The sequence below is a fragment of the Ranitomeya imitator genome, chromosome 2 (assembly GCF_032444005.1).
Source record: "Ranitomeya imitator isolate aRanImi1 chromosome 2, aRanImi1.pri, whole genome shotgun sequence".
NCBI lineage: Eukaryota > Metazoa > Chordata > Amphibia > Anura > Dendrobatidae > Ranitomeya > Ranitomeya imitator.
Window position 1 is genome coordinate 37,974,112 of NC_091283.1, and position 10,304 is coordinate 37,984,415.

The 10,304-nt window shown below is 39.4% G+C and overlaps 1 protein-coding gene across 1 annotated transcript; it reads right to left on the minus strand.

Moving 5' to 3' along the window:
- Window positions 1-2,970: 2,970 nt before the first annotated feature.
- Window positions 2,971-9,130, minus strand: LOC138661661 (lymphocyte antigen 6 complex locus protein G6c-like). The gene is made up of 4 exons (XM_069746499.1): window positions 9,029-9,130; window positions 8,644-8,715; window positions 5,203-5,313; window positions 2,971-3,607 (listed from the first exon to the last, which is right to left on the minus strand). Exons 2-4 carry the CDS (start codon window positions 8,690-8,692, stop codon window positions 3,411-3,413), a joined length of 357 nt encoding a protein of 118 aa, XP_069602600.1. The 5' UTR covers window positions 8,693-8,715; window positions 9,029-9,130; the 3' UTR covers window positions 2,971-3,410.
- Between the last annotated feature and the right edge of the window lie 1,174 nt (window positions 9,131-10,304).

Consider the following 10,304-nt stretch of genomic DNA (forward strand, 5'->3'; position numbering starts at 1 on the left):
TTAAACAAATCCCTACTATAAGTTCCCGATTGCATATATCTCTGCTATTAACCATTTGCCTGCTGCAAGTTCCAGATTGTCCACACATCTAGTGTTCCAGTGTGTAACCACATCTCTGTCACAAGTTTCTGGATAGCCTATACAGTTAATGCTCCTTGGTAAAAAGACTAGACCCCAGAGATGAAAGTCAAACGTATATGGTAATATATCAAATAACGAAAGGCAAGTATAGTGTAACAATATAATATATCTTTATTGAATTATAACAGATGGCACTACAAAGATGTGCCTGTGCTTGGAGACGCAAATATAGAAAAATGTGCTATAAAAAAATGGCCCATACAACGGAAATATTCCAATATCTATAGCACAAAAAAAGGAGCGGACACAACAGAAGGTAGAAATAGAAATATTAATAAGAAGTCACTAAATCACCTGGACCTAAGGCATACAGAGATGTACGTGAATGCACCATATATGCATGCAATCACAGAAGGAGGCTAAATACTATAGTGTAAAATCAAGAAAGTGCGAAGTGCTGACAATATATATACATGCACAATGTAACAAATATATATGTGTATTACATCACAAATATGTGTGGAATTTACAAAAAGTGCAACAGTGCAAAACCGCTATAAGAGTATAATATATCCAGGCAAATAATGAATAAAATGTGGAAGCCTAAATCCATCTGTGAAGACAGCACAATGTGTACACACACCATGCACCCGAGTCCGCCCGGTTCCAGGTAATATATATAACTGGCGATGCCCAAATAAAGACAATAAACTACTACCTGTCACGGTCCGTTCGTTCCAAGCACAGCGCACCCCGACGCGCGTTTCGGATATACTCCTTCGTCAGGGGGTGTTGTGCTGGAGGGACCGGAGGGCCTATATATACACACAGCATAACCGCCGATGACCGGAGCAGACGCACAGTGGCGCATGCGCAGCCAGGAGGACCCGGAAGTGTGCAGCGCCAGCGTCACGTGACCCGGCAGCACAGGCTGTTTTGTGAGTTAATGCTCCTTGTGTAACCACATCTCTGCAAGCAAGTTATCAGATTTCCTATATATCTACTGTTCATCTTTGTATTCATGCCCCTGGCTCTGCTTCTTCAAGGTTCTTACTTTTCTGCTTTTCTGATTGCCATTCTGTAAAATCCGTTGTCCCAATATTTACATAGTTACATAGTTACATAGTTCGTAAAGCCGAAAAAAGACATTTGTCCATCCCGTTCAGCCTATATTCCATCATAATAAATCCCCAGATCTACGTCCTTCTACAGAACCTAATAATTGTATGATACAATATTGTTCTGCTCCAGGAAGACATCCAGGCCTCTCTTGAACCCCTCAACTGAGTTCGCCATCACCACCTCCTCAGGCAAGCAATTCCAGATTCTCACTGCCCTAACAGTAAAGAATCCTCTTCTATGTTGGTAGAAAAACCTTCTCTCCTCCAGACGCAAAGAATGCCCCCTTGTGCCCGTCACCTTCCTTGGTATAAACAGATCCTCAGCGAGATATTTGTATTGTCCCCTTATATATTTATACATGGTTATTAGATCTCCCCTCAGTCGTCTTTTTTCTAGACTAAATAATCCTAATTTCGCTAATCTATCTGGATATTGTAGTTCTCCCATCCCCTTTATTAATTTTGTTGCCCTCCTTTGTACTCTCTCTAGTTCCATTATATGATTCCTGAGCACCGGTGCCCAAAACTGGACACAGTACTCCATGTGCGGTCTAACTAGGGATTTGTACAGAGGCAGTATAATGCTCTCATCATGTGTATCCAGACCTCTTTTAATGCACCCCATGATCCTGTTTGCCTTGGCAGCTGCTGCCTGGCACTGGCTGCTCCAGGTAAGTTTATCATTAACTAGGATCCCCAAGTCCTTCTCCCTGTCAGATTTACCCAGTGGTTTCCCGTTCAGTGTGTAATGGTGATATTGATTCCTTCTTCCCATGTGTATAACCTTACATTTATCATTGATAAACCTCATCTGCCACCTTTCAGCCCAAGTTTCCAACTTATCCAGATCCATCTGTAGCAGAATACTATCTTCTCTTGTATTAACTGCTTTACATAGTTTTGTAATCCTCAGCGAGATATTTGTATTGTTCCCTTATATACTTATACATGGTTATTAGATCGCCCCTCAGTCGTCTTTTTTCTAGACTAAATAATCCTAATTTCGCTAATCTATCTGGGTATTGTAGTTCTCCCATCCCCTTTATTAATTTTGTTGCTTTATTAAATTTGCTGATCCATGTGCCATCTGGTAAGGCCTGCTCCACATCACCACTGCCTCTAGTCTCTGCTGCTCACCCTGACCTATGCCTTCAGAATCCACTTCACCAGGTGAGTTCTTAACACTAGATATCATCCCAATTTTAAACGCTCACTGACACCTATCCTAAAATACACTAAATTCACTAAAGTACAAAAGTTGAAGGTGACCAATACCCTATTGCAGGTATATTGGATATTGACTTTCATTTAGTTAAAGAAACATTCTTGAAAAAGCAGACCTCTATTATGTGTAGTGCAGGTTCTGCATGGGCGGAGCATTGAAGCGGAGATGGGTCTTTGTTGGTCTACAGAATGTATGTTTGGGCTTTTGTCGCTCTATGGGAAGTGGAGGCTGGTCTTTTTTTCTTGGCTGCTGCTCTCTTATCTATCAAAAGGCATTCAAGTATACTTGAGAAATGGGATTTCGGTTCAAGGCTGGCAAGAAATTGGATAATGGGAGGAGCAAGTTCCAGATCCTGTGGTGCTGGTAGAATGCTGATGAAGCATAATCACCCACTCACAGAAAATGGATGGTAAGCTACACAACATAAGACTCGGCATAGTCTTTGGACATATTAGACTGGTATGTGCATCAGAGACAGATACTCTTCAACTTAAATTCCATACGTATTGTCATGTGATCATCAAGAAACACCAGTAAGACAAATTTATCACAAATAGGATTTAATATTTTATATTTAGTTACCTATACAATACATTTTAGTACTGAGCTAACAAATCAAAATGACATTTCATTAAGCAAGGAAACCTGATTAAGAGCAGCAGAGGTAAACCCATAGACGTGAGTCAGTCCGATTGGAAGACTTCATATTCACAGATTATAATTGTGGAGTTACTCTGAGCTCTAATCCACAAATGGTGAAAAGTGGGGGAAGAAAGTAGGAAAGCCATGAAGGGCTAGTTAATCTTGTAGGAATAAGCCAAGTCATAGGTTGCCTGACTCTGTGACTCATATACCAAGTAACAGAGCCCACCGGTCCAGCTTTGTTGTTACATATGGTGGCATCTGCATCTGCTCATTGAGCCTTGCTTCGAGGCAGTCCATAGTGTTATGTCTGCAGTGCCCATGGTAGGAGTCGGAGAGCCTCATACTGCATTCAGAAGCCACATAAGCCCCATGCCCAGCCCGAGGAAGACTGACATCTTCGCAGAGGTTCCACTGTTACACAGGTTTGTACTACAACATGAATTGTCATACTGAAATCCAAAGGTAGCGTCAGACTGGTTTTTTCCGCTTTGGCAATTGGGTGTACAAGCCTGTTTATCGAACAAGTTGAGAGAACCTAGAAAAAAAAACAAAAAAAAAAAAACACTTAGTAGGTCATAGAAATGTCAAGCTCTAGTTCCCCATCAATGTCATAGTGGTGCATGGTGACGTACAACCCAAAACACAGGCCCATAACTTCAAAGTGCATTGTGGGATAGAACGTGGGACACAGTCAACCAACATTTATTAACGTAAACTATATCTGACCTAGATCCCAACATTCAATTTCTCACCGTCTCATATTTCCAAGCGATAGAACCCAAGAGACAGTGCTTCAACATCTCATAATGTCAAAGTGTACTCTGACCTAGACACTAAGATTAAGTGTCCCTACAAAGTACAATGATCATGTACCCAGACGTCAGTTCCCCAACATCTCATAATGTCACGATATCCTATAACCTAGATTCAGTGGCCCAACATCACATGTTGTCAAAGTGTATTCTCTGACCTAGACACCAAGATTAAGTGTCCCGGACCCTACAAAGTATAATGTTCATGTTCCCAGAAGTCAGTGCCCAACATCTCATAATGTCACGATATACTATAGATTAGATTCAGTGCCCCAACATCAAAGTGTACTTTCAAGGGGTTTTCTGGGACTATGGTAACTTCATGCTTGTTCTGACCAGCAATGATCTCTTTTGGCTCAATGGCGATTCTGTGGCATCCTTTGACCTCACGTCAACAAAACAGCTCTACCTCTTCTGCTCTGCTCTGTCGACAGGGCGTCACTGCCGGCATTATGCTGATTGACATTTGGCTCCCTGCAGTTAGGCAGATGGGGAACCGGCTATAAAACAGCAGGATATCAGCAGTGATGCCCTTTCGACAGAGCAGAGCAGAAGAGAAGCAGTTTCCCTTTCAACGTGACTTCACAAGATGACAGCAAATTACTGGTATTCTCGATGCGTGACCACTTTGAGCTGGGAGAGATTCGTGCTAGGCAGAATAGGTAGGTAGTTAGGGACTACTTACCAGTAAGTTCTTAGCCACATAGTGATACAAATACAAAGTCCCAGATGACCTCTTTAATATAGAACCAATAGTCAATATCCCAACAACTCATAATTTTGTATACTCCGAGCTAGAACCCAAGATGTGGTACCCGATAGATACAATGTACCAACATATATAATGTCATCGTCTATCCTAAAGCTAGAAACAGAAAAAAGTTAAAAAAACCTAAACATAAAAACAGAACACCATCACAAACAATGGCCAAAACCCAGTCCGGAGACAACACATATCATTAATCAACAAGACCCCCCACAATTACAACCCATTGGAAAACTCTTTATTGGAGTAAATTTGCAAATTTCGAGAAAAGTAAACTATAAAATAAAAAAAAAAAATGAGTTTAGCCTTTTTGTGAAACGGCATTTTAATTTTAATAAAGAGGTATTTAGAAAAAACAAAAAACTATGTGTCACGGAAAGAACGGTGCAAACGCCATCTTGGTTCCACAAGAAAAAAAAGAGGGTAATTAAGCTAATCACTAAAAGTGTCCGGTCACTTAGGACTGAAAGACTCCGTTTTTTAAGGAGCTAAAAGAAAAAGAAAAAAAAAAGACTTTTTATGGCTGCCACTTTACATTTTGTTAATACTTACCTAAGTACACTTTAGTAAAGGAACAGTTTCCAGTACAGTCTACTTCTGAAGATTGGGTGATGCAGAAGGACAGTGCCCGGAATTTGCAGCTCTTACACGTTAAGGCGGAGGCTGCAGGTAAAGAACAGGTAAACATAGAAAAGTTACAGTCCACAGACTAGGACACAGAATCTAAATTTACATTCGGCCTTAAGCAAACAAGGTGGATTTCCTTGTCATGAATAGGCAAAGGATTGAATTATTCTTTATCTTTCCTCTTCTGGAAGCCCTTACATAAACAGACAGTAATCTCGGGATTAAGTAACTTCTGCAGCCTGTGTCCTGGGAGTTCACTTCAAGCCCCATGGCACCAATGCAAGATTTGTAAGAGGGCACCTATTCTTATTTGTCATTAATAATAATGGCTTGTTCTTGTGTGGCCGGAGCCTTCAGGACTCAACAGCGACAAATACCTCTACGCCTTTTATAACTATATATCTACTAGATGGTGGCCCGATTCTAAGAAGCATGGTTTACAACACCAAATTGCTAAACTGATACACCAGACCATTAGTGTGCTATCAAAGAAGTATGACCACAATATGTGCCTGCTCAAAAGTAGACCATGATCAGGGCTAAAACACCCTTATTATAGATAGCCTCAAGAGATGGATCTTCCATGGTGCTACTGAACCTAGCTTAGATGATCACCATAGAATTATATTGTGATCTACGTTTGAACCTTGGGTGTGGTCTCATTATTGATCTCAAACAGAACAATTTTTGAAGTATGTTGCCCCGGGGATACATTTTTCAAGGAGTATATGTATTTTAGTGGAAATAAGCTTCTTTTTCTTGGTAAGATTGATCCATTTATGACATAATTTCCTGTACTTTAACCATCCACCTTCTTGTTGTTTGTTAGGATATACATTACATGTAAAGTCGAAATATTGGATTTACTACTTTATTACTTGCGATCACAAGTTTGGCATTCTAGTAGGTAGCAATAGCGGAGCTTTGCTGAACCAACTCTTGCAGTATACAACAACCTCTACGTAAACCTTAAACGGGTGGACAAATCAGATGTGAAGACTAAAAGAATGAAACTTGACTGAATCCAACCACAAATGTTTGTGCTCATTTTAAGGTCATGGTTGACTTTCATGAGAATTAGTCACTGTGTCCTACCTGTCAGATCTCTGTTGTTTTAACAAGAGGGTGTAACCTTGCGTTCTATGTAGTCTGGCATTAACGTTGGCTACTGCCATCTATAGGCAAGAGTTGATGAAATCGTGTTACCTTAGAGGAAGGTTGATTCCCTGGTTTCACTACGCATCATTTTGTTCGTTAACAATGTGTAATTTGTTCCCCTTTCTCAGACACTGCCCCACCTGTTTGGCAGCCTCTGATCATTTTACTACGAGTCCTCCCCAGATCATAATTTCTTTTGTTCAATGTTATTCCTCCCTTTTGACATTTTATTTGTGCAACCATTAACATTATCTTAAAACAAGATTTGATATGTCGACATATCAAATATTTATCTAATAAGGTCAAGGTAGAACTAGACGCTAAAATTATTTCACTCTTTCGACAAGGTGAAAGGGATGAAATAAGGAGACCTCTAACATCTGAAAAGCCTATATAAGAAGTCATTATATGACTACCTTCTGAAATGGCATTTTATAAACGTCATAGTAATGTAATAACCAAAACAATGACCAATTTACAGAACAATTTACAAAACAAAAATCACAATACTAATCATAGGAAGACATTCTTATCATATCATATCTCATAGCTTTTTCTCAGCTAGCAAATGTTCTTCTCGCCAATCCTCTAACTCATCGTATGAATCTCCGTTGAATATTGACCATAAATTCCAAAAGGTCAAACTATTGTGACTGCTTGAGATGACCAACATAAACCAACACATGTCTTGACAATGTTGGCCAACTATAGGGGAACATTTTTATGGCCATTTCCAACAAATTTGACCTTCAGCTGCTTATTCATGTCAACGAAAATGGGCATGGCAGTGTTGTCCTATACTTCTTAAAAGTCCATTATGAACTTGTTTTTCACAGTCTGATATATTGTTTTGGCTGTAGGTTCAATCATCCATTACCGTAACAGGCTGTCATGCAGGAAGTCGCAGTTAATATTTAAGGCTAGAACTTCAGTCATCGACCTCACCCCACCCTAGAGCGTTGAATAATGTTGATGTTAAAGTATGACGAAAAATGGGGAAAGATTCCGGCACAACCATCCAGGGATAAAATGGATTCTTTATTCAAACGTAGTTAAAACATTAAAAGGCGAGGCCTCTCCGCATTATACAGGAATATTCTCTCTCCATATGTTAGAATATCAGTAGGATCTTCAACATATGGAAAGAAGGGATTATTCAAAGGTATTTAAAGAAAGTTTTAGCTTTACCTTCTACATAGTAATTATTCTAAAAATGTCTCAAAACCATCATTTTAGTCTAAAAAGAATGGCATATTGTCCGTTCTGGACTAAAGAAGTCCATGATGTGTTTCCAGGTGGAATTACAGAACAATCTCAAGTTGTATTTAAAATGTTATCGCCAACATATAATTTATTACCCCAAAACAGTACGAAATAGCCCAAAGTTACTTTGTGGAAAGAATTCTTTCTGCTTTTTGCACTCACTGACTGCCCTGTGAAGTTGTGTCCCAGTTTCCCTGTTACAATAACTACAGCCCTGTATGACATTCCAATCATGTACGGACATTTCCACTTGTGGAAAAATTTGCTTCACGGAGCTAGCACTGAGTTTTTTGGTGTCACAAAAAAAAAAAAAAAGAATCTGGACAGTTTCAATGTTCAGAAAACCAGTCGAAATGTAGAGGTCTACGCCCTGTGTCTCATATATTTCTAGATCTCATCTCTAAGTGGCCTGAGGACAAGGTGGGGCATTAGAACTTCAAATTTCCAAATGCCTGCAAGAAACATGTGAATTCCTGAATTTTTTTTTTTTTTTAGCAAAAACTGAAGTCAAACACACCTGGACTTGGACGCCAACAGGTAAACCAAGTATGGGCTGTGAACTTGAGTTTGACTAAAAGCCCCTTCTATGTAATGTGTATCGGCACACCCTTCTTCATGTATTTTAGTTAGAGATTTAACTCATAAGGTACAGATGGGGATGCATAATAATCAAGAATGTTCATTATATGCTTCTAGTCAAAAGTTCTGTAAAGTAGACAAAAATCTGAGAAGAACTATCTGACAGATGTCATCTCTGTTGGTGCCAATAGACATGAGAAAGATGTCTGCTAGGTAAGACCACCCAAAAGATAAAACACAGGTTATGGAGTATTACATACCCTCAGCCCATTTGATCATAGCCAAATTTTGGGGGGCTATTTTGTTAGTTTTTGACGAATTTCTTAAATACAAAAAGAGCCTATTAATAAAAACCATGACACTTACCGATAGCAATCAGCCCGAGAGCAAAACTGATACAAAAGAGCGTCTTCATGGTCCTCACGTTCAGAAAATGTTCTACGAGGAGAAGAAAACAGACTGCAAATTACTTATAGATCCTGGAAGGATGGAAAAATTTTCGGCAGCTCCAAGAGTTTAGAGAGCAGAAGAGGATGGTGAGAAAATGAGAAGAAATAGTGAGAGAGGCAGAGCTGGGAAGTAGATGCAGGAAACTGATGATTACAAGGTAAAGGCTCCAAGAGAAACAGCTTCAGTCCCAAAGTTTAGGAAATTGATGCAGTGGAACGGAGGAGAATAATTATTGTAAAGAAGGTTACAACTATATCCAAAAAAGAACGGTAATGAAACAAATAAAGCTCGGTGGCATTACCAACTCGTCACTGTGACTGTCTTCTCCGGTCGTCCCCTTGACTGTGAAGAGCTTTCGGATACATAAAACCCCTTTATACCTCGTCCTGTTAGAAGGAGGAGTTGGATCACGTTACTGGATGAATAGCGGCCACACCTGTTTAGCAGTTTTTGGTACAGAGATAACAACATAAACATAGGGTTTTCCAGCTGCTGTGAAACTGCACCATCCAGATTCACCTCCACGACAAACTTTGCAGATTCCGAAACTAGATGTCCACATGCAGGACAACCATATCATTGTAGCATATCTTCTTTTCTTTGGCATTTTTTTTAAGCATTTGCTATATAAAATGATATCACTTTATTATTCAGTTTATTCAACCAATGTGGTTTGACTTACAGCATCCGAAACAAAAAAAAAAAAAGTACACCAACTAAACTGGCATAAAATGCCTGGCGTAGATCTCCACGATCAGTAGAGGACAAGAATAGAAAGCTGAAAAGCTCCCACCACAGCTGGAGCCAGGGAGATGTCTCACAAATTATTAACACCAGAGAAATGTGCACTCACCCTTCAACCCTTTCTCTGCACCAGATCACCAGAGATTAACCCTTCTGCTTTAAGTACCGTAACCCTTCTTCAATCAAACATTAATTCAGCCATTAACCCCTTCACTACTTTAGATCATCAAGGATGATGACCTTAACTCTACTAGTAGTGTCCTAGACCAAAGGTGGGCAATTCATTTTTCCGAGGTGCCACATGAGAGATGGTGACTGTTGTGGAGTCCGAACCAATAAGCTGAAATTATTTTTGCTCAATATTAATATTAACATATGAATTATTATAATTATTATTTTATATTAATTGTATAACTTAATATTGAGCACAATTAAGTATGCTGACATCCAACTATATACCATATGAGCTCCAACATAGCCACCATATACACTGACAAAAGGGTAACAACGTTTTGACCTTTTGACTTTCAGGCTCCATATCTCACCGTCCACTTCTGCTTTTAACGTGAAACTACCATCATTTATAGACAATCATCTTGGTTATCTCATACGTAAATTTGACTTGCAACTGTTTAGCATATGATTAGTTATGCAGATTCTTGTCATGTCACTGCATGGTTACTGTTTTGTTCCTAAAAATCTAAATTAACATTTTTATTATTTTGTTAGTATTTTGTAAATCCACCTTTGGCTTTCACTACTGCCTGAATCCTTCTGGGCAGCTCTCGATCAGATTCAAGAACGTCTAGACCGAAATATGATCCCATGTCTCT